The sequence below is a fragment of the Ornithorhynchus anatinus genome, chromosome 4 (genome assembly GCF_004115215.2).
Source record: "Ornithorhynchus anatinus isolate Pmale09 chromosome 4, mOrnAna1.pri.v4, whole genome shotgun sequence".
Taxonomy (NCBI): Eukaryota; Metazoa; Chordata; class Mammalia; order Monotremata; family Ornithorhynchidae; genus Ornithorhynchus; species Ornithorhynchus anatinus.
The window spans coordinates 40,149,114-40,176,522 of record NC_041731.1 but is presented as its reverse complement, the minus strand read 5'-3'; the positions used below and the strand labels follow the sequence as shown (position 1 = coordinate 40,176,522).

At 47.8% G+C, this 27,409-nt stretch overlaps 2 protein-coding genes across 8 annotated transcripts in view; one reads left to right on the top strand and one right to left on the bottom strand.

The window, feature by feature from the left end:
- EGFL7 (EGF like domain multiple 7) overlaps positions 1–7,231 on the top strand; it is a 41,365-nt gene extending 34,134 nt beyond the window's left edge. For all 7 annotated transcript variants that reach the window (XM_029063351.2, XM_039911785.1, XM_029063350.2 and 4 more), the window contains 2 exons: positions 2,118–2,280; positions 6,427–7,231. In XM_029063351.2, coding sequence (XP_028919184.1) covers positions 2,118–2,280; positions 6,427–6,449 — 186 coding nt within the window. In that variant the 3' untranslated portion in view covers positions 6,450–7,231. The remainder of the gene's footprint in view (positions 1–2,117; positions 2,281–6,426) is intronic.
- A 4,832-nt stretch (positions 7,232–12,063) lies between these two features.
- Positions 12,064–27,409, bottom strand: part of AGPAT2 (1-acylglycerol-3-phosphate O-acyltransferase 2) — a 30,603-nt gene continuing 15,257 nt past the window's right edge. Inside the window, exons 2-6 of the mRNA XM_029063311.2 lie at positions 25,130–25,263; positions 23,130–23,305; positions 21,789–21,884; positions 17,290–17,362; positions 12,064–14,397 (exon numbers count right to left, since the gene is read on the bottom strand). Coding sequence (XP_028919144.1) covers positions 14,222–14,397; positions 17,290–17,362; positions 21,789–21,884; positions 23,130–23,305; positions 25,130–25,263 — 655 coding nt within the window. The 3' untranslated portion in view covers positions 12,064–14,221. The remainder of the gene's footprint in view (positions 14,398–17,289; positions 17,363–21,788; positions 21,885–23,129; positions 23,306–25,129; positions 25,264–27,409) is intronic.

Sequence of the window (27,409 nt, the reverse complement as noted above, 5' to 3'; positions counted from 1 at the left end):
TTCTCTGTGCCTCAGTTTCTTCATCTGTACTCCCTCTTATTTTCAGCCCCATGAGGGACAGGGACTGTGGTCAACCTGATTATCTTATATCTACCCTAGTACTTAGAGCAGCAGCGTGGCTCAGTGGAAAGAGCACGGTCTTGGGAGTCAGAGGTCATGGGTTCGAATCCCAGCTCTGCCACTTGTCAGCTGTGTGACCTTGGACAAGTCACTCAACTTCTCTGTGCCTCAGTTACCTCATCTGTAAAATGGGGATTAAGACCTTGAGCCTCACGTAGGACAACCTGATTGCCCTGTATCTACCTCAGTGCTTAGAACAGTGCTCTGCACATAGTAAGCGCTTAACAATTACCAACATTATTATTACTTAGTAAGTGCTTGGCACATAGTAAGTACTAAACGAGTACCATATAAAATGATGAAAATGCTCAATCAGCAGATATGTTGCTGGCTTCAGACTCCCTGGGGCACACTTGGCAGGGAGCTAAGCAATTCCTTACCCAAATGTCTTTCCTATTGCCAGAATGATCCTAAGGCTAAATGGGCACTGAATGTGAGCTCTTTGTGGGCAGGGAATTTGTTCACCAACTCTGTTGTATTGTACTTTCCCTAGTACTTAGTACAGTGCTTTGCATACAGTAAGCACTCAAAAAATGCCACTGATTGAATGTTAGGAATGCCACAGTGCTATTTGTTAAGCACTTATTAAGTGCCAATAGCATTGGGGTAGAAACAATTTAAAAAGATAGGAGACATGGAGATCTTTCTAAGTAGGAGGGAAAACAGGTATTGAATCCCCATTTTACGGATGAGGAAATTGAGCCACAAAAAGTTAAGTGACTTGCCAAAGATCTAACAATAGGCAAGCAGGAGAGTCAGGATTAGAACCCAGTTCTTCTGACGCTCAGGCCCATGTTCTTTCCACTAGGGCACGCTGGTCTCTAAAGCCAAGAGCAGACTCCGATTCCAAAAGCATTTTCCGTAAGAAAATGATCTTTCCCGAACAGGCTTGAGCTGAGCAGACTCAGGCCTCCAACTCTAGGAGCCTCTGGGCTCAGAGAACTCAATCTCCTTTCTTAAGGTCACCCAGCACCTCTGTGGCTGGACTGATCGAAGACCTGAAGCCTTTGGCTCCCAGGAGTTGACTCTGCTCCTTGTAAATTGTCTGAAGTGTTCAAGTGAGTCCAAGCCATCCTTCTGGGGAGATGCTTATAAAGTGCTTTAATGCTCACCAGTAACTTGGGCCTTTTGGGAGCCGAGGATGCATATAAATGATGGGCTAATTTTTCCCCCCTCCCCTTTCTCTTTCTCCTCCCTCTCCTCTCTGCCCCTGCCTGGGGGAATCCAGTACAGTCAGTTAAACAGGTGTCAGTTTATTTGCCAAAAGCTTATGCTAATATTTGGACTAAGTGGTCTCAGCTTCCTCCAACTGCAGATCAATTTAATTGGAAAAGTGAGGGAGTTTCCAAGCCCCATATGGAGTGCGGCTGCACAATGGCGTTTTAATTAGGAGGAGAATTGCAGAAAATCCAAGTCAATGCCATCAGTAAACCGTTAGTAAATACTTTCCTTAATCTTTCTTTCCCTTCTATGTCCCCAAAGAGCCCAGAAGTGGGACTGACAGGGTCAGCTGACTTCCTCTGGACACATACAAATAATAATAATAACTGTGGCATTTGTTAAGTTCTTATTATATGCCAGGCACCATACTAAGCTCTGGGGGGGTAATACCAGCAAATCGGGTAGGACACAGTATCTATCCCACGTGGAGCTCACAGTCTCAATCCCCATTTTACAGATGTGGTAACTGAGAAGTGACTTGCCTAAGTTCACACAGCACACAACAGAGTGAGGATTAGAACCCAGGACCTTCTGACTCTCAGGCTAGTGCTCTATCCACTAGGCCATGCTGTGCCCCAGCTACCCTGGGTAATATCATGTGGGAGCAAATTATGCCCAAAGCAGGTTTGCTCAGCTCCTCCTTTACTCCGAGACTCCTGGAGGCATGAGGGGTGTGTTGTGGGCGTCTGCCCCGAGGGCCACTCCCGGCCCTGTGCGTCCAGGGACAGTCCAGCACCAAAGGAGACCTAACGGATCTGACTTCCCTTCTCTTTCAGAAACTGCAGTTGGCCTTGGCACCGATACACAGCCTCCTCCCTCCCACCCTGGATGCCGGGGCTCCCGACCACACCAGCCTACTCGCTCACTCCTTCCAGCAGCTGGACCGGATTGACTCACTGAGCGAGCAGATCTCTTTCCTGGAGGAGCGCCTTGAGACCTGTAAGTGCCCTGTGCCACGGTCAGAGTGGCCTCAGCCTTGGTCGGGCAGGGGCATCTAGGGTGACAGCTAGCTCTGCCTTCCAGTTAAGCTCCTCTCAATCACCCTTCAGCCACTGTCCCCCACCACCTTTCCTGGGAGCCTGGTTCATACTACATCTGGCTCTCAGTAGCCCGAGGTGGTAATAATAATAATAATAATGATGACATTTGTTAAGCACTTACTATGTGCGAAGCACTGTTCTAAGCACTGAGGTAGATACAAGGTGATCAGGTTGTCCCACGTGGGGCTCACAGTCTTAATTCCCATTTTACAGATGAGGTAACTGAGGCACAGAGAAGTTAAGTGACTTACCCAAAGTTACACAGCTGACAAGCAGCGGAGCTGGGATTAGAACCCATGACCTCTGACTCCCAAGCCCGGACTCTTTCCACTGAGCCATGCTGCTTCTCTAGGGGACTGGATGGAAGATCAGTGAAATCCATCTTTACAACTAGGTTCATCCTCTTCCCTCACCTGATCTTTGACTAGTGCTGTTAACAGGGTCATGTGGGCTGATTTGGCTTTCAGTTCTGTCCTTTCCTCTGCCTGCCCTCTGAGGTGGACTGGAGCTGCTTGCAAGCCTATGAGCAGTCTGGGGGAGGGGTTATAGTCAAGCCAGTAAGCTAGATCTGGTGGAAAGCAGCAGGGTCCAGAGGCAAAATCACAGGAATGGAAGTCAGGAGACCTGGGTTCTAATCCCAGGTCTACCACTTGCCCATTGTATGACACTGGGCTAGTCACCTTCTCTGGGCCTTAACTTCCTCCTGTAAAATGGGTTTAAAATACCTGCAGGCACATCAACAAATACCACAATTATTATTACGTGAGTTCAGCTGTCCTAATTGGTGAGGTAGATATGGCCCTGGGGTTTTCCATTTTTACAGTGTCTCCAGGGCAGGACTAAACACTACTGGGCCTCGTGATGCTTGGGACTCCCCTGCTGGATGAGGTTCTGCAGAGCATTTCATCTGGCCCTTTGAGGGGAATGAAATGGGGAACCCAGCCCTAGTGTGTGGCGTGTTTGCCCTGACTTAGGTCCTCCGTCCTCAGGAGAGATCAATTTCTCTTCATATGCTCAGCAAATGCAGACTTAATGCAGCCACTTTGAGTGCCCTACAGTTAAGAGCTAAATGATGGCAGAGACTTATCAGATGCTTCTGGCCCAGGATAGGGTCTTTGAAAAGAACATGGCAATCTCTGGTCCCCCCTGCAGACTATGTTCCTGGGTAATCAGCTAATGGAGGGGAGATAGAGAAGGGGTGGGTTGTTCCAGAGGGTGCCTAGGAGGTTGACCACTACATGATCTCACTTGTAAACCACTAATGATAATAATGGTACTTGTTAAGCTCTTACTATGTGCCAAGCACTGTTCTAAGCACTGGGGTAGATACAAGTTAATCAGGTTGGATATAGTCTCTGTCCCAAGTGGGGCTCACACTCTTAATCCCCATTTTACATATGAGGTAACTGAGGCCCAAGAAGTTAGAGTGACTTGCCTAAGGTCACAGACCAGACAAGTGGTGGAACTGGGATTAAAACCCAGGTCCTCTGACTCCCAGGCCTGTGCTCTATCCACTAAGCCACACTAATTCTGCTTTTTCCACTGCTGGATTGGGTTGGTCCCAGCCACCTGGAGGACCCGCACACTCTCTCACTCTGCAGCTGGCTTCTTTAGCAAAGCTGCACAGCTGCCCACGGGGTGCAAGAAGACAGATGGAACTGGCCATGACCACCCAGATCCTCAGGACTCTTGGGTGAGCTGGGAGGCTCCTAGAATGGAATCAAAATTTAACACTTAATGGCATTCTCAGGCTCACTTGGGCCAGTTCTCCATACCAAAACTCACAGAGGATGGGAGGTTTTTTTACAGAATTACCCATGTAAAGGCCTCCACTTGCTTTGGCCGTGGAGACATGGCAGGAGGTGGACGGTGTTCTGGAATATTTGAAGAGTCAGGCACTGAGAAAGCTCTATTAGCCACCCTGAAAGACTGAGAAGAGGTTGGAGCCCCAGGCAGCTAAAACCATCATTCTACTGTCTCTGTGTGCAGGGATGACTGGAGTCAAACCAAGAGAGAGTAGGTGACGCTGGCTTCTATGTTCTCTTCTTCCCCAAATCCAAGAAAACGGGCCCAGGCTCCAGAGTCCTGGTGCCCCACTAAGAGAAGCTTCCAAAGGGTAGCATCCTGGCCTAGTGGATAGAGGACAGGACTTGGAGTCAGAGGACTTGCGTTCTCATCCCAATTCTGATATGGGTTCTCATCCCAGCTCCATCTCTTGTCTGCTGTGTGACCTTCAGAAAGTCATTTAAATTCGCTGTGTCTGTTACCTTATCTGTAAAATGGGGATTAAATCCTCCCCTCTCTGATTTAGACTGTGAGTCCCATGTAGGACAGGGATTGTATTTGCCTGATTAGCTTGTATCTACCCTAGCACTTCATAAAGTGCCTGGTGCATAAGCACTTAACAAGTACCGTAAAAAAATAAGTTGCGGGGGAAGGGCATGGGAGGAGGGAAAAACTCTGTGGTGATGGAAACAGACCTCCCTCCTTCCCACAGAATTGGAGAGCAGCCAGCAGATCCAGTAACTTCAATGGGAGCTGCTGCTGCAGATTGAGGTTAGAGAAGGCCCCCATCCACTCCCTCCCCACCTCTCTGACTCCGACTTTTTCCCACTGCATACTATGGCAGACAAGCTCTGCAGTCCAACTGCCCACTGGTCCAGGTGATGCCTGGGCTGGAAGAGGGCAGGAAACACTTGTCAGTTCCTAGGTGGCTGTAATAAAAGGTCAGTGGGGAAGGTGCTGAAGTGGAAATAAATTAGGAGAGGTTCTGAGTTTCAATTCATTGCAGCTCAGGAGTCACCTCCTCCAGGCAACACTCCTTCAGGAAGTGATTGATTTCACCCATTCTCCAGCCAGCCTGTACCACGTATGGCCCTTGTAACTACTGTCCCTATGCGGGCCTAAACAGGTTGATTGTTTGCGTATGAGCCCCAATTTCCCTTTCAATCTGAAAACATCTTGAGGGGGAAGTCATCTTCTGCAGACTAAAGGTTTTGGGTACAACTAGGGTAATCACTGACCCCTCTTCCTGCCTCCCCCCCTACACACATGCACATAGAACAAGGGACAGATCTGCTGAAGGTTGGACTGCCCTACAAATAGCCAGATGATTGGCCACCCAATGTGCAGGATGAAGAATTTGGCAAATATTTGTTGTCTGACTACCCCTTCTTTCCTTGGAAAATGGAGTTTCACTGCTGATCTTAGTCCCTTCTGGGGTCAAGCTGTACAGCCTGGGAAAACTTCTGTCCCTCCTAACTAAAAAGATGGAAGAGGTTTGAAAAGTCTCAGCCAGCTATTTAAAAATTTTGGTGTCAAAGACCCCTTCCCAAGGAACAAGGAGTGGTCTCTGCCTTTGAAAGGCAGGAATAGGGCCAAAGTGCTGTGGGAAAAAGGGTTTTCAAGGCTCAAGATGCAGCTATTTAAGCAGCTATGGAAAGCTTTACTGAAATCACCATTTACTTGGGTCTTAATATACTTCATGCAAAAGTTCAGAGTTACTCAGATATATCCCATCACAGGGAATGGCGTGTGTGCATCGGGCAGAGGTGGAGCATGTGATGTCTGTGGATAATCATTAGAGTGGACCCAACAGTGATGATGATAACTATGGTATTTGTTAAGCACCATGTACCAGAACCTGTACTAAGCACTGGGGTAGATACAAGCAAATCGGGTTGGATTCAATCCCTGTTCCATACGGGGCTCACAGTCTTAATCCCTATTTTACAGATGAGGGAACTGTGGCCCTGAAAAGTTGTGACTGGCCCAAGGTCACACTGCAGACAAGTGGTGGAGCCTGGATTAGAACCCAAGTCCTTCTAACTCTGTCTCCTGAATCTGACTGTGAGCTTTGGATTCCATGGTCTTGGAATAGACTTGCCTAACCTGGGATGACAGTTGGGGAATTCAGAGGTGGGGGTGCCCACCTCCCCTCTACGATAACCAGGACCTGGAGCAGGGGAAGACTAGGGGACCTGGAAACTCAGACACTTTGCCCAGAGCCCACTCACCTCTTCTGCTTCTTCCCTGTGCCATTTAGGTTCATGCAAGAATGAGCTGTGAAGACATCACTACCATATGGGATCACCATTCCCCACTTGAAGAGGCCAGGACTTCCTGGCGTGATTTTTTTCCAGAGCTAGTTTGGACCGAAGCTCCAGTTCAGGGAAGATGCCACTCTCTTGCTCTGTGTAGAAATCACCACTCTCAGGCAGGCTTCCCCAGTTCACACCCTGTGAAGCCAGTCCACGGATCCAACCTGCGGGCCAGTGTCCATCACTTCCAGTCCTTCGCGTCCTCCGCTTGCTGCCTATACTCCCACTTCCAGGGCCTTCCTCCCTTCCCCCTTCCTCTCCCAGGGAGCCTGCAGTAGCACCAGGGAGTTGTTCAGTAGGCCTCTGCCAGCCCCGGAGGGTGGCCGGAAGTCACCTGATACTGCTCCAGGGGTTGGCGCTTCCTCAGACAGCAACCCAGCCTTCTCCCTGACCTCCTGTCGCGTCACTTTGGAGCCGTGCCCCAACCCTGCACTTAGTAAACCAGGCAGCAGCCCTGAGGGGCAACGACTGAGGTACTCCACCTCTCTCCCATCCTGACTTCCTTCTGCTTTGACCAGGGGCCCCAGGTGGCTGCTGGGCCCTGGGGTGAGGATGTCGGGGAAGATGGGAGCAGGCCTCTAACCTTCCACGAGGGTAAGTGACCCGTCTAGACAAAACCAGCGAGACTGAAGGTACGACAGGGTCGCTTCGACTCCCAACGGATTTGGAAGTGTGTGCTGCTTATTACTGCTGTGACTCATCCAGCCCTTGTAAAAAACCAAAGAATTAAACTCCAGACACAGAAACTACTATGAGGACCGAGGTGTGGAGTCTGTCTGATGGCAATGTGGATCTGGGTATCATTCTGCTGAGCCCTAGCAAGACCTGGGTTCCAGTACTGGAGAAGTAGTGTGGCCTAAGGGAAAAAACAGAGACCTGGTTCCTAATCCCTTCTCTACCTTTCACCTGTTGTATGACCTCAGGCAAATAATAACAATGGTGGTTTCTGTTGGTGTGCTTACTCCATGTCAAACCCTGTACTAAGCACTGGAGTAGATCCTAAATAGAGCTTAAAGTCTAAGTAGGAGGGAGAAAAAGGTTTGAATCCTCACTTTGTAGATGAGGGAACTGAGGCACAGAGAAGTAAGGTCCAACAGCAGACAAGTGACAGAGCTGAGATCAGAACCCAGGTCCTCTGACTCTCAAGCCCATATTCTTTCCACTAAGCCACATTACTTAATAATAATGTTGGTATTTGTTAAGCGCTTACTATGTGTAGAGCACTGTTCTAAACTCTGGGTAGATACAGGGTAATCAGGTTGTCCCACGTGAGGCTCACAGTTAATCCCCATTTTACAGATGAGGTAACTGAGGCACAGAGAAGTTAAGTGACTTGCCCACAGTCACACAGCTGACAAGTGGCAGAGCTGGGAGTCGAACCCATGATGTCTGACTCCGAAGCCCAGGCTCTTTCCACTGAGCCACGCTGCTTCCCCAAATTCAACTGTGCCTCAGTTTTCTCATCTGCAAAATGGGGATTCAGTACCCAGTCTCCCACCTCTTTAGGCTTTGAGCCACTGGTGGGACAAGGACTGTCTGATCAGCTTATCTTGTATCTACCCCACCACTTAGTAGAGTCCTTGTCATTTAAGTGCTTAAATACAATTACTCTCATGATTACTGTGTCAGGGGAGTTTACTAGTTCCTACAGGCACAAGTTGTTTTAAATTTAAAAAGATGTTTCTCTTTAACCTGTGAGGGGGCTGGTGAGGCGGGAGGAATAACAGCCAAGGGTTTTAAGGGACTTGTAATTTGAACCATGAATCTATTTTCACTGTGCCTGCCCCACCTTGGAAAAGGTCATAAATATTTCAAATCAGGCTCAGTGCCGTGTCTCTCTACCTCAGTGCCAGTAGATGGGGCGCTGCTCACTCACTGTGCCAACCTTATCTTGCATCAACTCCAGTGCTTGGCACATAGTAAGCTCTCAAAACTATTATTATCATCATCATTATCAGATGCTGTTGGAATCGCAGGCAGCTTCTCTTCAGGAAGGGTCAAAAATGGGGCCAAAGAGCAAGGTTAAAGGAATTGGATTTCATTTAGAGAAAGTCAGGGTCCGAACTAGTGATTGGTTTATCACCATTATGATTGTGGCTTTGGTTAATCAATCGTTTACTGAGTGCTTACTGTGTGCAGTGCACTGTATTAAGCAGTTGGGAGAATACAGTATAACTGAGGTGATAGACATGTTCCCTGCCCATAAGGAGCCTATGTTTCCAAGAATCAGGGAAGCTACCATGCAATCAGAATAGTTACAGACCCTGATATGGTGGAGGGAGAACAAATATTGACTCCCCAATTTATAGCTGAGGAAGCCACAGCCAACAGAAGTTGTGATTTACCCAGGACACACAGCAGGTAAGCAGTGGAGCCAACATTAGAACCCAGATCTCCTTGTCCTGAGCCCTTTCCACTACATCACTATGCTCCTTTTCTAATGAAAGGGGTTTTATGGGGGAGGATGCTGACCAGATGCTCCCCCTGCCCTCAAAGGACTGAATCAAAAATGCAGCTGGACAGATTCTGAGTGGATGACCAGGAAAGTAGAATGATGCAACAGGTGATGGAATCCCTCCCAGAGACAACTCTTTAAGAAAGAGTTGTGTGGTCTTGGGCAAGTCACATCACTTTTCTGTACCTCAGTTACCTTTTCTGTAAAATGGGAATTAAGACTGTGAACCCCATGCGGGAAGCAGCATGGCTTAGAGGATAGAGCAAGGGCTTAGGAGTTAGAAAGACCTGGGTTCTAATCCTGCTCTGCTAGGTCTGCTGTGTGATCTTCAGCAAGTCACTTAATTAATCTGGTCCTCAGTTCAATCATCTGTAAAATGGGGATTAAGTCCCATGTGGGATAATAATAATAATAATGTTAAGCGCTTACTATGTGCAAAACACTGTTCTAAGCACTGGGGTAGATACAGGGTAATCAGGTTGTCCCACGTGAGGCTCACAGTTAGTCCCCATTTTACAGATGAGGTAACTGAGGCCCAGAGAAGTTAAGTGACTTGTCCACAGTCACACAGCTGACAAGTGGCAGAGCTGGGATTCGAGCCCATGACTTCTGACTCCCAAGCCCAGGCTCTTTCCACTGAGCCACACTGGATAGGGACTGGGGTCCAACCTGATTAACTTGTATCTACCCCAGCTCTTAGAACATGTACCACTATTTTTATTATTACATGGATTCTGTCCAACCTGATTACCTTGTATCTACATTTCTGCTTAGTACAATGCTTGGCACATAGTAAGAGCTTAACAAATACCATAAAGAAAGCAACAGTGGTCCTGAATGGTTTTGTTTTATGCCTGCCTAGGGGCAGGAGGCCGGATTAGCTGAACTTCAACCCTTTAATCAATCAGTAGTATTTACTGAGTGCTTACTCTGTGCAGAGGATTGTGCTAAGTGCTTGAGAAGGTTCAGTGTAATAGAGTCCTTCTAGCTCTTGAGTTGGTGGGGGACCAAATACCAGAGAAGGTCATTTAAAACTCTAAACTGGATGCACCAGTCAATAGAGCAATCCTCTTGGGCAGTTTCTCTAACTTGCAGGGTAATAAAATCCACATAAACTGGGGTTTCTAATCCCAACTCACAAGCCCTTTTCCCTGAATTAACTCTTAGGGGGTCATTTTGTTATTATCAATACCCACTAATTTTTAAATGTACCAATCTGTGGGACTTGCTTTTCTGCTTCGATACCCAGTAGCCATAAGCCTATTGTAGTATCAGAAAAACTCGACCCATTGCCACAGCTAACAAGCAAGGGGTTTCTGTATTGATACCAGGTAAGAAGAACTGAAAGGCAAATAGACCTTTCAGGACCAAAGCTGAGCAAAGGCTAGAAAATGTGGGAGGTTGGAGACATCACAAGAAGGAATATGTAGTGAAATAAGTTTGCAATTATACCAAAACTGACAGCATCTGTTAATTGAAAGAAGGCTACAGCACGAATGGAGAGAATGACCATACTTTGGTTTGGATACGCCATTGCAAGCTCAATGCATGATCTCATTGATCTCCCTTCCAGCACTCGGCACAGACCAGCTACATAAGTTATTGCTATAAACAGTGACTTAATGGTGAAGCCTGCTGCTGATTAGAAGAGAGGCAGAGATGGAGAGAGAAGGAGAGAGATGGAGAAAATTGGATCTGGCTCTTGTCCTCTCATCCTTAGTCAAACCTAGGTGACGGGGTCCAAGTAATAAGGGAATCAAAGTAGAAGGCATAGGAGGAAGAGGCCTCCAATCAGAACTGCTGTGATTAGGTAACTTAGCCCAGAAGAAATGAACTGCTTTAACCATTTATGTAGACAAAAGGTGAGAACTTTTGTACCCAGCCATGAGCTCAGGTCGTAATCTGTGAAGGGAGCAGGCTCATATAGCCCACTTTGGTTCTCCATACTAATAACTGTGATATTTAAGCACTTACTCTGTGCCAAGCAGTATACTAAGCACTAGAATAGATATAAGATAATGAGGCCCAGCAGTCCCTGTCCAAAATGGGGCTCACAGTATAGGAGGGCTGGAAAACTGGTATTCCATTTTACCTGGATTTTATCTTAAAAAAATCTCTATTTTGCAAGGTATTGGTCTAGAGGTGAAATGACTTAACCCAAGGTCACACAGCAAGCAAGTGGTGGAGCCAGGATTAAAACCCAGGACTCCCAGGCCTGACTTCTTTCCTCTGGGCCCTGCTGTAAAATGATATTTAGACACTGTAGACAGGGAATCTTGAGCTGCTTCTCACATTTCTCCTTTCCCCAGCTACAGCCAGAATTATCCCTCCAACAACCTGACTTCAGCAGGCTGGCCTTAGGCCCCCTGGACCCACTAAGGCTATCAACACTCTTGTACCCCTCAGCAAACAGCTCCAGGCTGAATCACAAAGATTTAAACAGATCCTGCCCAGAAGGCTTGTGGACACCAAGGGCAGGTGGCAAAACTAATCCAATTTGCTCCTGAGCTTTGGTAGCCAGCCAACTTGCCCCAGATGAATTATTGTAAAGGTTTGCTTGTTCCAGCCAGATGCAGAAAGATTCCCAACTTTCTGTGACAGAAATTCATCTTCATGCCAGGGGGAGCCCAGCGATGAATCTAAAGACCAGGTAGACTAGGAAGGGGAGAGTTTAGGCTTCCAGTTAATCACTCGTTGGCTTGCAAAAGAATTCTATTTCACTGAACTGTTTGTTTTATGGTACTTGATGAGCACTTACTATGTGACAATCACTGTTCTAAGCAGTGGGGTAGGTACAAGTTAATTAGGTTGGACACAGTCCTTGTCCTGAATGGGGCTCACAGTCTAAGTAGGAGGGAGAACAGGTATTGAATCCCCATTTTACAGTTGAGGAAAATGAGGCATGGGAAGTTAAGTGACTTGCCCAAGGATACACAGCAAGCAGTTGGCAGAGCTGGGATTAGAATCCATTTCCTATGATTCCAAGGCCCATGCAGCAGGCTGAAAAGATCATAGCAGGTTCTGTTGCCTCCACCCTCTTTTCCTGGGCAAAGAATGATAAAGAACATTTCCCTCAAGTTTTCCATGACTGAGATGACTTTACCTCCAAGCAGACTACCACACAGGGCATTATTTAATTCCTTTATAAAAAAATTGTGCAAGTTTGATCAAATATACATTTTTAACAGAAGTAAAACTCGATAGAAGGCAGCTGCCTTAGTATGTCCAGAGGCACTTTTCCAGAAGAAGCACTCAGATTCAGTTTTTACAGCAAACACTTTCAGCTTGTCTTTGGCCAAACAGACCCTCCGCAGGCTCCCACCCCCACCCACCCCCTGTCCCTTTTTCCAGGCTAGGAGCAGATTTCCCACCAGGAGCTTAGCGATGTGATTTACCTCCTTGCTTGCTAAGGAAAAGGGATTCCAGATATCTACCAACCCTCTTCCAAGTCCCTTTTCAGCACAATATGGATTGGAGTTCACACACGTACACACACACACACACACACCACCCCCCCCCCCATTTCCCAAATTCAAATCAACTTTGAGCATGCCCACATTGACATACATTTTCTATCTTATCTGTAAATACTGATAAGGAGGGGGGACTTTGAACACATGGCTTTTTCTCCAGAAGGGGCTGGGAGTCAAAAAGAGAAGGCTACCCAGAGCTCTGGAGCCGGGGCGGGGAGGAGAAAGAGGAAGGAAGCTCTAATCCCAGCCCCATCAATGACCCTGCCTCACCTCTCCTGACCCCATAATGGCTGCAACCCTGCTTTGGGGCCATCTCTTCAATTACTAACATGAGCCCTTGGTTGCCTGACAACCTCAGGCTCTGGGGACTCAGTCTGAGGACCAACAGGCTGCGGCTAAATCAATAAGGTTTAGGGCCACTTCCTTTCACCCCAGCAGCCATTAACACATCCAGAAACTGCCAAGTGGCCTATTCCACAGCACAGAGTATGGACCGTGCCCTCTACCTCCCATGGTCACTGGATTTGGCATGGAAGCTGATTGCCAACCCTAACACAGTTTATTTAAGGTAATTCCTCTCTTTCTCCACTCCTACATCTACCTCATTTCAGACTCACACACACAAACACACACACAACTCCCCGCCCCGCCCCCCCCCCGGCACACCTTCCATGATCTGGGGAGGGGCGAGATTTGCTCTCCATTTCCTCTCACCACTGTCCCTTAACCCTGCTCCTTTACCCTTTGTATGAGTTCTGCCTCGATCTCTCCTGGAAACTCCCACCAGGCTGTGGATGAGCTCTCTTGACAACAAAGTTGTTCACTCCCTTCCCACAAGATGTGGGAGGCTGTTTAGCCTGGCATCTGGCCTGTGCCAGCTGCCAGAAAGGGGGACAAGTGACAAGGTTGCCCAAGGGCTGGTGCATACCTCCTCTCTTGGGCGCTCACAGGACAGGATCTGTTTATCCACCACAACGCCCCGCTGCCTGCGTGTCTGAAAGAACAGTGTGTGCAGGGGCCTAAATTTAGGCCTCTGAAGCACCACCCCCAGCCCATCCCCCACTGCTGTTAGCTGGGTGGTCTGTCTCCACGTGGCGTGCTAGCCTGCAGGGAGGTGACTGCAGGGAGAGGAGGCAGCTCAAGGCCATGGCTAGGAGGGAGGAAGAGGGAGGCACAAAGAGCGTCCACTAACACTCCCCAGTCTTCAGGGCAAGGTGCAGTTTTCTGACTGATCAACAGTTCCAGGGCTGGGGTTATGACACCTAGAACCCCAGGAAGTGAGCATGAGGTCGGGAAGCTCTGTTTATGCCATCATTTGTGCTGGAGGTGGAGTGGGGGGTGAATGACAGACACACAAACACACAGACAACTTCTTTCCATTCACCTGGAATGGGCCTCGCCCCAAGAGAGAAATGCTGCCTCAGTGTTGGCGGAGGACTGGGAGAGGTGGGGGTCCACCACCTGGGCTTCCTCACAGAGGCAAAGAATGAGCCCCGGAGGGATCGTCTCAGCATCCAAAGACACCAGAGGAAGGAAACTGAGGGTGCGAGGAGAACAGGACCTTTGTGAGACACAGGACAGAGCTGGCCAACGGCAGCGTCAAATCCTTCCATCTGGGGAGGGGCGGCTTCTGTTAACGGAACCGTGGGAGGCCAGAGGAAGACACTTGCCTTGATGGAGGTGGAGTACTGGTGGGAGCGGGAGGGGCTAAGAAGCTAGCCTTCAACTTTTGGCTATCCAGAGAAGCCCCTGGTCTCAGCCCCCACCTCCCCACACCCATCCTGCCCTGCTTCCCTTATACATGGGCCCAGGCTACTGGGCTGGGGCAGGGGTGGTCCCATGGGCCCCATTGGCCTTGTTCGGGAAATTGGATAGGCTGAAAAAGCTCTCCCGCATGATTGAGTGGCACCGCTCCATGAGCTCAGGCACGTTCTCTGCCGTCATCCCTTTGGTCTCGATGGGGTCGAGGACTTCAACCTTGATCGTCCCTGCAGAGGAAAGGAGGGGAGAGGAGAGAGGACGCAGGTCAGTGTACTGATGAGGGCGGGGGAATTAAAAATACAAGGAATAGGCAGTACTGCACAAGCTGGGGTACCTGCTTGGCTCTTCTAACTGCCCTGCCATCCACTTTAGGTAAGCGAGGAGGCAGAAGTGTCAGATTCCCACTCCCCAACTGTCAGCACATCCATGGCCATTCTATATTGGGCACTACTGACCAACAGTGTGGTCATTAACTAGGGACCCTCTACCAGTTTACCAAGTTAGAGAACCCCCGTTGCTTAATCATTCATTCATTCCTATTTACTGTGTGCTTAGTGGTTACAGCACAGGTCTGAGAATCAGAAGGATCTGGGTTCTAATCCCAGTTCCACCACATCTGCTGTGTGACCTAGGGCAAATCATTTCCCTTCTCTGGGCCTCAGTTTCCTCATCTGTAAAATGACGATAAGACTGAGCACCATATGGGACAGAGGCTATGTCCACCTTGATTCCCCGGAATCTACCCCAGCGCTTAGAACAGTGCTTGACACAGAGTAAAGTGCTTAACAAGTACCATAGTTATTATTAATAATTGCAGAGGTAAAGTAGATTCCTGGGATGGATGTATACACACACACACACACACCCATCAGGAAAGGGACAAGGGAAATTGTCCTGTGAGTAAGGGATATGAATAGGGCCCTCTACTGCATATGCTGGCTTTTGCCTCTGCTCAGCTAAACCAAAGGACGACAGGAAGCTGGACATAGCTCCAGACCATCCCACACACCTCCTCCTCACCCACCATGGTCATACCAAACAAGGACAGGGAAGCCAAAAGGGAGTTTTTCTCCCCTCAGTCTTCCTGCCCACCTCCCTGCCCAGCATTCTCAGTTCTCAGTGCCAGGTCTCATTTCTCCCTGGGGGCTCGTCTAGAAGATGTACGAGCTTTCTCTCGCACAGAGTGCCCTCTTGGGGCTAGCCACGCTAGGGCCGGGCAGGAAAATTCAAGTTTCAAATCCTGCCCAGCCCACAGGTCGGCCCACCCGGCCAGCCCTGACTCTAGCCAGATCTGATTCTGGTAAAGTCCAGTCTGCAGAGCCAAGAACGATACCCGATTCTCCCATTGAAGGTTTGCAGGGAAAGGCTGGGGTGCGAACCGTGCCAGCTGGAAAGGGGAGCAGCCAATAAACCCGACAGAAATGAGAGAGCAGGAACGGTAGCCATGTCACTTCCTCCAAAGCGGCTCCAGGCACGCACGCATGCACACCCCACTCACCCCACCCCCTCTGGTTTCATCACGGGGACTGGACTGTTGCTACGAAAGACTGGGGAGGCGGCTCCATAAGCAGAAGGGTCCATTAGAGGGAAGCAACGTGGCCTAGTGGATAGAGCAGAGGCCTTGGAGTCAGAAGGACCTGAGTTCAAAACCCAGATCTGCCACCTGTCTGCTGTGTGACCTTGGCCAAGTCATTTAATTTCTCTGGACCTCAGTTACCTTTTATATAAAATGAAGATGAAGTCCCATGTGGGACAGGGACTTTGTCCAATCTGATTAGCTTGTAACTAACCCAATGCTTAGAACAATGCTTAACACATAGTAAGCATATAAACACCATCATTATTGGAAGCAATCTCCCTCTCTCCCTATGTGCAGAGCACTGTACTAAATGCTTGGTACACTGTACTAAGCAATTGGGAGAGTACAGTGCAACAGAATTAGCAGATGTTCCCTGCCCATAACCAGTTTACAGTCTACAGGGGGAGAATACTAAAAATTATAAGGTTTGCCCCTTCTACTCAGCCCTTTACCCCTCTCAGGGATGCACCTGGAGAATTTCCAGTACTCTAACAGTCTCGACTATAGGAGGGAGAGTCGAGCATAGGACTACCCATTCCATTCCTAGCTTGGGTCGGAGAAAACTCAACAGCAAAATAATAATTATGGAATTTGTTAAGTGCTTACATGTGCCAAGCACTGTTCTTATCACTGAAAAGACAAGACAAGACAAGATTCAGCCCTTGCAGTCCAAGAGCCGTCGGTGGAACAATCCAGCAGAGAGGCCCAACCTCTCCATTCATAACCTTTGAAGGCCAGCCGTCAGCATCACTGAAGCTGGCAGCTCCCACCCAGCCCCCTGGGGTCTCAGTCTTGTAAGCTTTCAGAATGTCTTGTCCCCAGAAAGAGGAGAAAATCTCCAAATATCTCCAGGCCAGCTACCCACAAGAGGCCCCAGTTGGTGAGGTCAGGGGCTCCTGTCTTCTGCCAAAGGCAATCCAGAGCCCAAATGTGGCCCTAACTAGAACCAAGGTGTCTCTCTCTCCCTCTCTGACTTTGGGTTGCCAACAACCCAATTAGCACAGTATAAGAGCTCCAGCTTAGTAGACCCCTAAAGGGCATGGAGAAAGTAGGGGTCCTGGGGCTGGAGAGGACTTTGGAGCCTAGATTTGAGAAGCAGCATGGCCTAGTGGGAAGACCATGGGTCTGATAATCAGAGGGCCTGGGTTCTAATCCTGGCTCTGCCACATACCTGCTGTGTGACCTTGGGCAAGTCACTTAACCTCTCTTTGCTTCGTTCAGTTCCCTCATCTACAAAATGGGGATTCAATACCTGTTCTCCCTCCTAATTAGACTCTAAGGCCCCTGTGAGATCTGATAATCCTGTACCTACCCAGCACTTGAACAGTGCCACTCAGTAAGCATTTAACAAACACCATAGTTATTACTATAAACTACCTACTGAGGGCAGGGGCTGGAGCAAGGAATCCCAAGGGATGTGGCTGCTTGGGTCCTCATGCAGGCTTTCAAAAGCAAAAGTTGGCAAGGGGGCAGGAGGGGGAGGTGAAACACACACACACACACACACACCACCCCACCACCCCCACAAGCCACAAAGTACCTGATGTGAAAAGCTTTGTTTCTGGCCGGTAAAAGGAAGTGTAAGATGAATACACCACAGGGATGATTGGCACCTTTTGGGTGGAGAGAATACAAATATCATTAAGAAAATGAAAAGATCAATAAAGTCTCAGAGTCTCAGCCCTCTTCATCTCCCCTTACAGAATAAGTGAGAAGCCACGTTGCCCTGTGGAAACAGTGCGACCCTGGGAGTCAGTTGGGTTCTAAATTCTTGCCTGCTTTGTGACTTTGAGCAAGTCATTTAACTCCTCTGGACCTCATTTTCCTCAGTTGTACTCCCTCTTAGATTGAGAACCCCATATGGGACAGGGACTGTGCCTGACCTATTTATCTTGTATCTATGCCAGTGCTTAGTACACAGTAGATGTTTAACAGGTACCACAATGATTAAGTCCTGATTCCTTGGGGTGTGGTTTCATATTTTGAGAAGATCGGGGTACCAAAGTCTACTCAGCATTGGGGATGGGTTATTGGGAGGTGCCTGGGCAGATATTTTGATTCAGAATTGAAATCTCTGTGGGAGAGGAAGGGTTGGTCCCATTTTCCTATTCTCTCTTCTGCTCTCTTTCAGCTTTCCCACTCTTACTCCTGTCCTGTCCCCTGCCTCACCTACTGGGAATGGTGCCGCTGTGTCCAGCCCCCAGATAACAGGCAAGAGAGAATTAAGAGGCCAACCTGGAACAGACTCAGCTCCACTGAGCCTAGTAGAAAAAAAGAGGAGGAGGTGGCAAGAGCCAAGATCTGAGCTGGCGAGACAGTGGATGAAGGGTGACTAGTACAAGTGAGTCACCGGAAACCTCCACGAAACCGCCCACTGTCCCTTCCTCCGTCAAGTTCAGAGCCCTTTCAGGCCCCTCCCTCATCCCCAACCAAGTCCATTAGCTGAGAAGCAGCATGGCCTATGTGGATAGAGCACGGGAATCAGAAGGACCTGGGTTCTAATCCCTGCTCTGCCACTTGTCTGCTGTGTGAACTTGAGAAAATCATTTAACTTCTCTGGGCTCAGTTATTTTATCTGTAGAAGGGGAATTGTGAGCCCCATGTGGCATATGAATTATGCCTAACCTGACTAGCTTGTATCTACCCCAGCACTTAGTACAGGGTCTGGCACATAGTAAGCACTTAAAACAGAGAAGCAGCGTGGCTCAGTGGAAAGAGCACGGGCTTTGGAGCCAGGGCTCATGAGTTCGAATCCCAGCTCTGCCACTTGTCGGCTGTGTGACTGTGGGCAAGTCACTTAACTTCTCTGTACCTCAGTTCCCTCATCTGTAAAATGGGGATTAAGACTGTGAGCCCCACGTGGGACAACCTGATTCCCCTATGTCTAACCCGGCGCTTAGAACAGTGCTCGGCACATAGTAAGCGCTTAACAAATACCAACATTATTAAATACCATATTAAAAAAAGTGTGTGACAGGGGAAGCAACTCTGGTTATCCTCCCCATTTTAAAGATGGGGAAACCAAGGTCTCATGGAGGGGGAATTACTCAGCAGATCAGGGAAAGCAGCCTAACTTGCTGGATCACTTTCAGTCACCAAATTGTATCTCCTTCCCAAGGCCCCCAGTGTTCCCAAGGGAGCAAGTAGGGAGGGGGAAGGAAACAGTTCCTTTAAATTAAAAGAAAATCCCAGAGCAAAGTATCAGGAAAATGTGAACCCCAACTCTCATAGTGAGCCAAAAGCTGTGAGAAATGGCTGAGAGACAAAGTTTGCTGAGTGTTCCAGAAAGGCAGTTTTATTGGGCAATAGGAAGCTATGTTTACCCAAGAGCAGCCTTAACAGGTAGTTAGCTAAACTGCCCTCAGGTCTCTCCATATTCACAGTCCCAGCTCCCTTGCTGGATGTTCAGGATATATTTTCACATCAGCTCAGCAGCTCAGATGGCTCTCCAGGAATCAGTCCCTGAGCAATCGGAGACAGGATGAAACATTCTTCAAAGCTCCTCACTCACTCACATTTAATGCAGGCCTGCTGTGTGCAGAGGTCCTAAGCACTTAGGCGAGTACTTCAGAAGCAAAAGAGACATGATTCCTGCCTTTGGGGAGCTTGTAATCTAATGGAAGGAGGTAAGACCCAACCTCAGGACCCAAAAGTTCAGGTTTTCTACTGGCCATTGTGAGGAGACTGGACCCTTAATGAGTGACAAAGTTCTGAAGTCCTTTAAAAAAAAAAAGGGGGGGAGGGGGCAAATCTGAATTTAAATCATATTTCCTGTTCTCTGAGCCTGGCACCTTAAGAGGTAGAGTAGAATGGCTTGAAGGGGGTTAGGAGCAGTATAATCAATCTCCCCCATGACATCAGAGATAAGCTATAAATTGAACGGTCCTGACTCAACCTGCCTAGATAAGTTCTTTTCAGGGATTCTGAAAGGAAGTCCTTCAAATCAGACCTCAGCTTCCCACCGTGGGCTCTCCCTAGTCTACCTCCCTCCTGAGCCAGAATGTCAGCTTCTGCACTTCCTTCTATCTTGGAAAGGACTCAGTCCCCTTACAGCCTGGCTCTCTGCTTTGGGAAGTCCCTCCTTGTTGCTCTCAGGGGGGAGGAGTCTGATTCAGTCCTCTCTGGGATCAGTTTCTCAGGAAATTTTCCTTCTTAGAAGGGCCAAAACGGCCCCCAACACCCACCAGACTGTGTCCCCTTTGAGACGCTCTTCAGTGGGATTCCTTGTCAGCTCCTTGACCAGTCTCTCCCTCCCTCTAGACTGTGGGCAGGGAATATGTTTGTTATAGTATACTCTCCTAAGCACTTAATATGGTGTTCTGCACACAGTGAGTGCTCAATAAATACGATTGACTGAATTCCCCTCTATCTTCTGGCTAAGTGGTCACCTACACGCACCCGCTTAAAGGGGCTGAGCTTCACCAACAGATTGGGGGCGGGGGTGAAGAGGGAGGAAATGGCACCTGCACAAATCAAAAAGACCATGTTCAGCCTCTCAAATCCAAACCCAACACCTTGCCTAGAAGAATTTACCTTGTAGTAAGCCACAGATGTTTTTTAGGTTTTGTTTTCTAGGGACTGGAAAAAGGCAGGGAATAACCAATCAGGCAATCAATAGTATTTACTAAATTCTTACACTGTGGATCACTGTGCTAAATGATCGGGCGCAATACGTCCCATGTAGCCATGACAAAGAAAACCATACAGGGCTCGGGACACTTTTACATGCCCAAGGTCATCAGGGTAGGGAATGTGTCTACCAACTCTGTTATACTATACTCTCCCAAGCTCTATACATAGTAAGCACTCAATAAATATGATTGATTGATTTTCTGGAGGTGTAAGCTCATTATGGGCAGGGAATGTGTCTAGCAAGTCTCTAATATAAGACTCTCCCAAGTGCTTAGTACAGTGCTCTGTATCCAGTAAACAATAAATACCATTGAATGTTAGCTCTCTTGGCTGGCCTGAGCAGAGGAACCAGGAGGCCAGATGCAGAATCCCTACTTTACACAGGTAAGAACACAACCAGTGGAAAACAGAGTCAGAGCCAGGACTGTAATCATCCCCGTTCCCCTGCCAAAGCACTGCCCAGATTTTCGGGCAATAAATCCAGCCATATGGCTCCACTGAAGGAACCAGTGATTTCAAAGGAAAACAAACCCACAAAGCTGAGGGAAGGGTGTGAATGTGAGTACAGGAAATATCCAGCCAAGAGCCTGTCTTTGATCCACTACATGGAGCATGGGATGAGAAGGAGGTAGGGTGCGGGGAGAGGGAAGGGAGTAAGTCAGTGCCAGCAGCAGAGCTACCCTTCCCATAGGAAGGTGTCTGAATTGGGAAGCCTCAATCATGGAATCACTGTGGTGACCCTTTCTGAACCCCAGGACCTGCTTTTCTGACTTCAGGTAGCTTGGCAGAGAGAGAAGTAGAACACAGTAGGTGCTCAATAAATACTATTGATCGATTGATTGTCTGGGAGTGGGAGGAGGTAGTAGCCCATTATTTGGGCAAACTTCCATTCCAGTCAGGAAGCTGCAGTAGAAGACAATCTCACAGCTGACAGAGGGAGGATGACCTAACTTTATGGCTTCAATCTAACACTTCACTTTCTTCTGGGCCGAACTCCAACACAAGACATTTCAATGAAGCAATCCAACACTTCAAGGTTTTACTTGCAGGTTATTATTGAGACTCTTGAGGGAAGTAAAATTCTATAAAATACAATTTTCACTTCAGACACGGAGAATATGGCCATAGTCTGAGGCCCAATTCCTCAGCATAAGAGTGTGTGGGGGAGAGGGGGTACTCTATGAGAATCCATGGGTCCCACAGGGAAATCCCCTCCACCCTTTCCTGCTTTCAAACCAAAGAGGGTCACTCCATCCTGTCAGGAGGTGCCCAACCAGGAGCAGGCATTTCTTCCTTGACTGAAGAGTCAGTTGGGCTACCTCTAAGTCCCCCTCATGTCCTCCCTTCTTCCCCCTGACAATATGAGCCTGACAAATTCCCCCTTCTCCATAGATGCTAGCCTCTCACCTTTGAGTGAATGGCCAGGTGGAAGGCTCCTTTCTTGAAGGGCAACAAGTCTCCATTTCCATTCCGGGTTCCCTCGGGGTAAATCCACACCTTCAGCTATTAGGTAATCCAAGGAGAGAAAGAGAGAAGGAAAGAGATCAAGAAACTAAGTTTGTTTCTGCTACTGGACAACCTCGCCGATCTCCAGAGCAAGTCTTTTCCCTAGAGTCAAGCCAAGCTTTCCAACAGAGGAGAGACCATAGACACATTCAGTTGGGGCCAGGCCCAAGATAAAATTGATACATTTCTAGGTAGGCTGAACCTGTGAACTAGTAGAGAGAAGACACGGTCTCTCCCCATGGGATATTGTGACCACAGATATTCAACTGCCCCTGATATTAGACAGCACATTACTCTTCTAGTGCCCACCCTCAGTGACCAGTAAGACACATGTGTGATCCACAGTTCCATCCTCTCAGGGCTCATGGGAGAACTCTTCTTTTTTGCTGTCACAGCTGTGCCCAGCATGGTTTTTGAACAATTCTTCTTTGCTGACCCTCTGGGGCCAGCATTCCCAGTGAGTGGCTAACAGTTCTGAGTTTACTTTTCTAGATTCATTAGGGATAATCATCAACAAAGTTGCTCTTCAGTTGAGTAACCACCCCAGCATGGCTCGGTGGAAAAGAGCCTGGGCTTCGGAGTCAGAGGTCATAAGTTCGACTCCTGGCTCTGCCACTCGTCAGCTGTGTGACTGTGGGCAAGTCACTTCACTTCTCTGTGCCTCAGTTACCTCATCTGGAAAATGGGAATTAACTGTGAGCCTCACGTGGGACAACCTGATGACCCTGTATCTATCCCAGCGCTTAGAACAGTGCTCGGCACATAGTAAGCGCTTAACAAATACCAACATTAATGTCTCCCTTACAAAGCTTTGTATTTCACTGTCTGCAGGACCAGGGTCCAGGAAGTCCTTGAAGAAGAAGAGAAAGGATGTATCAAACCATCCATAGGCTCTTGCCTGGACCTCCTGAGTCAGTCAACAGTGTTACTGAATGTCTTCTCCCCTCTAGACTGTAAGCTTGTTGTGGGCAGAGAACAACTCTACAAGCTCTGTTATACTGTACTCTCCCAAGTGCTGACTACAGTGCTCTGCACATAGTAAGTGCTCATTAAATAGGTTGATTGCTGATCTCCATACTCAGTTCTCAGGAAAGGACAATAGAGTTTGTTGTCATGATGCCTGCCCTTAAAAAGTTTACCATCTAGTCAATAGCTCAGTTCCCCCCTCAGCAGTTGTAGGTCTCCCTCCCACCTGTATCCAATGGGTCCCAGCCTCCATCCGAACGATGAGGTGGTACTCACATTCTCCTTCACCATGGTGTCGCCCACCTCCGTCAGAGCGGACATGGCGGTGCTGGTCCGCTTCCTGTTGATGAAGATAACGCCCCCAAGATACATCACCAGGCCCACGGTGCCCATGTACATCAGCTCCTTCTTAGCTATCTGGATGCATCGATCTGGGAGAATCTCCATCAGGCCTGAATGTCAAAGGATAGGGGAGAGACAGGTGGAGTGAGTGAGTTCAGGACCGCTGGCAGCCTCCACTAGCTTTCCAATTCTTCCCATAGTCTACATGCCAGGAAGAGGTTCCAGGCCAATGGGGTATTTTTAGGCACCGGGATTAAGGGAAGCAGCCTGGCCTAATAGAAAGAGCACGGGCCTGCAAGTCAGAGAACTGGGTTAATCCCACTCTGCCACATACCTGTTGTGACCTTGGCAAGTTATTTCACTTCTCTGTGCCTCACTTCCTTCATCTGAAAAATGGGGATTCAAAACCTGTCCTCTCTCCTACTGTGAGTCCCACAGGGGATCTGATTACCTTGTATCTATCCCAGCGCTTATTACAGTGCTTGGCACATAGGAAGCACTTAACAAATACCACAATTATTATTAAGCCTGTTCATCTCACCTGGAAGGGACAACAGCCTCCAAGATGTTTTGGAATATAGAGGCCTGGAAATGTCTTCTCCATTCTGTAAGCTGGCATTGGCCTTTCCCTTCTGCTGCCCATTCCACCTTTTTCCTTATCCTCTAGACTGTAAATGTGTTGTGGGCAGGGAATGTATCTACCAACTGTGGCATACTGTTCTCTCCCAGGATCTTAGAACTGTGCTCTACACAACAAGTGCTCAGTAAATAACACTGATGGATCTTAAATGTGCTGGAATGGCTACGGCTCCTTGGGTCATTAGGCCAAGAGCACTTATCTCTAAACACATCCACTCTCCCCCATCAAAACCCCTCCCCTATGAGATCCTGGCAAAAGAGTCACAGAAAACAGCCTCGCTGAGCAATTCCCTTTAGTCCTGCCTGACTGCTTTAGGTCTGGCACTTGGCTCATGTGCAGAACTGGTTTTCTTATCACTAAGGTGAAACTCAGTTCCAGCACAACTCAGGGCCACTCTAGTTTAAGAAACTGCCCTCTCTCCTCCTCTACTTGCCTATCAAATATTGGAGAGTCAACACCTGTTAGACCATGGACCAGAGAAGGGGTGGACAGCTTATTTCAACACTTGCCTGTTCCTAGCACAAGTAAATATGTCCGACAGGAACATTTGGGACAAATGAACAAAGTCCTACCAGCCCCACTCCACTCTAAAAAATGGAAGTTTCTGCTTTGGCAATTTAGAAGCAAGTATGTGGTCATTATCCAATATTTCCATCATTGCTGCACTCTGACAGGGAATCAAAAAAGCCTGAGAAGGAAGAAATGGATTCTGAATAGATCATAGGTAATCCAGAGTTCCAACTGTGTTTATTTCAGGGGAGCAAATGTTCTCAGAGGGGAAGGAAGACACCACAGGAAGCCGCGTGAACAAAATGTACCGGTAGATTCAAACATTCAAAATAATTCATGGGCTTCCAGAGGGAAAATTAGGGATTTAAAGGGCAGAGTTAGGATGTTAGCAGGTACATCGCTAACCATAAGATTATTTGTGTGTCAAGGAGAGATTGCCCTTATCGCGGACAGACTAGTTCTGTGACCCAATGATGGCACAGTGTTAATCTTCTTTCTTAAGCATGCACATCTGCTCTTTTCAGTTTCCCCTCGGCAAACCAGTTTTTTTCCCCATCCCCCAACTATGAGTCAGTTCATGCTCTTGAAATCATGTGCAGTACTAGATGGTTTCAGCAAGGTTCACTAGAAGGGACTGCTCAGTCCTTGAAGGAGAGTCAGCAGCTGTAGAGATCAGGAGTGGACCACCTACACTGCAAGTCAGTTTAGGAGCATCTTGCTGACAGCCTCAGTTCCCCCCTTCCTCCTGCCCTCGCTTGGCTACACAGGGTGCTCACCCACTTACCCATCATGTCCAGAATGCTCTGGTGGTTGGAGATGATGACACAGGGTCCTTCTGTCTCAAATTTCTCCAAGCCTTTCAGCTCAAACTTCAGGCCATAGATATACTTGAAGGTCTGGACAAACCTCTTGATGATACTATGTGAGATAAGAGAATGCATGGATTTAGTTCTCCTGTTCAGCTCGGACAGCCCTTTCACAGGTGGCCAAACACAAATAGGATTCTCTTCTTAGGTTTGGGCAGCCAAGCAGGACAAGTAGAGGACAGATTCCAGGACAAAGCAGGAAAGGAAAAAGGGGAAGCAGCGTGGCCTAGTGGAAAAAATTCGGTCTTGGAAGTCAGAAGATCTGGGTTCTAATCCCAGTTCTTCCACTAGGCTTGTAGTGTGATCTTGGGCAAGTCAATTCACTTCTCTGTACTTCAGTCTCCTCAAATATAAAATGGTGATTTGATACCTGTCCCCTCTCCTACTTAAGATTGAGAGCCTCATGCAGGGACTTGTGTCTGACCTGATTAACTTGAATCTATCCCAGGGCTTAGAATGGAACTTGACACATAGTAAGCACTAAACAAATACCATTAAAAAAAAAAGGGACAAGCATCAGAAAGTGGAAATAATTCCACACAGTCACCCCCCAGTCCTTCCAATAGAGTGGAGAGCCCTTAGTTTTTGGTAGCTGTGGTAACAAGGAAGTGACTGAATAGCATTTGACCCTTCAGATGAAGTCAGGCCACCACAGAGTGACGACTCCTCTGATGGCGATGGTGGACTAGCTTCACCTCCAAGAGTCTGCAGTAACTCCAGGGCCAGGGAAGGAAAGAAAAGAAAGCCAACCTCTCTGGTTTCCTCTCTGGTTCCGGACTCTAAACGCAATGAGACGGTTGAGTGTTTTCCCATTATCAGATCGGAATGTTGGTCAGAGTGGGTGCAGTGTGTTAACTGCTCCAAGGTCCAGATAGTGTTGTCCAAGGCAGATTTTCTCCCTGCTCCTACAGTGAGCTGGGACCTCTGATTCCACTTCCCCTCCCAGAAGACACATCTCTATTGTATCAGAGGAAAGAAACTGAAATTTGTATTTGATTTGACTGTTGCTGGAGATAGCAACTGTAGCACCTTTCCTCATCTCCCACTCCTTTCTGTGTCATCCTGACTTGTTCCCTTTGCTCTTCCCCTCTCTCAGCCCCACAGCACATATGTACATATCTGTAATTTTATTTATTTGTATTCATATCTGTTTCCCTCCCTTTAGACTGAGAGGTCACTGTGGGCAGAGAATGTATCTGTTTATTGTGCTTGGCACATAATAAGCTCTTAAATACCATTATTATTATATTATACTCTCCCAAATGCTTAGTACTGTGCTCTGCGCACATAAGTACTCAATAAATATGATTGATTGAATGAATGAATAGCAGGGAATTGGAAGGAACATAACAGCTTGGAGCAATCAGGAGGATTTCACATATCTGGGATGAAACCAGGCAGAAAGAGATTCATTCCTGTTCATTTCTGTTGTTGATCTGGATAGTCCTCTTACCTTAAAGGTTATTAGAAAGCTAGTGGTCTGCTCTGAAAATAGCAGTGTGGTGGAAATTTAAGGGCTGAAGAAAAAAAATAAATCTCAAATCGAGACACCTAATGTGGTAAGGAGGTCAGTATAATCTTTATTTGGAAGCTTCTAATCTGAGCCACTCAGGTAGGAGAAGGTGATGGCGTGGGAGAGAGAACACCACTTGGCAATACGTATTTGGTCAATTCCTCTAGATTCTAAGATTATAGTTGGAAGACCCAATCCCTGCCCTCCAGATTTTTTTTCTCCCAAGTCCAGTGTTCTGCCCTCAATAAGTATTCAGTAAATAACCCTGATGGACTGATTGAATTCAAGACATTCTGCCAAGCCCTAGGGGTTCAACCAGCCCTAAGAGAATTCCAATTCAATTCTAGATCACTTGGTTTAGCACAGGGACTTGGCTTACTCCAGTGCTTAACACACAGTAAGCAATAAACAAATACCACTATTATGATAATTTTCAAAACAAAGGGAAAGAAGTCTAGATTCTAGACTGAAATCCCTGTGAGGTTGAGGCCTCCTCCCTTCCCTAATGAGTTCTTAAAGAAGCTGATTAAAGATTCAGATAAGCAATTTGGGCTTAGAATGGGTTTATTATTCTATCCTTAAGGGAAAACTGAACAATTGCTCCCTATCACAGTTGAATTCCCTCCCACCATCTCCTGCTCCATTCTGGAACAGATACAAGAATAATGTTCATGTCAGGAAGAAG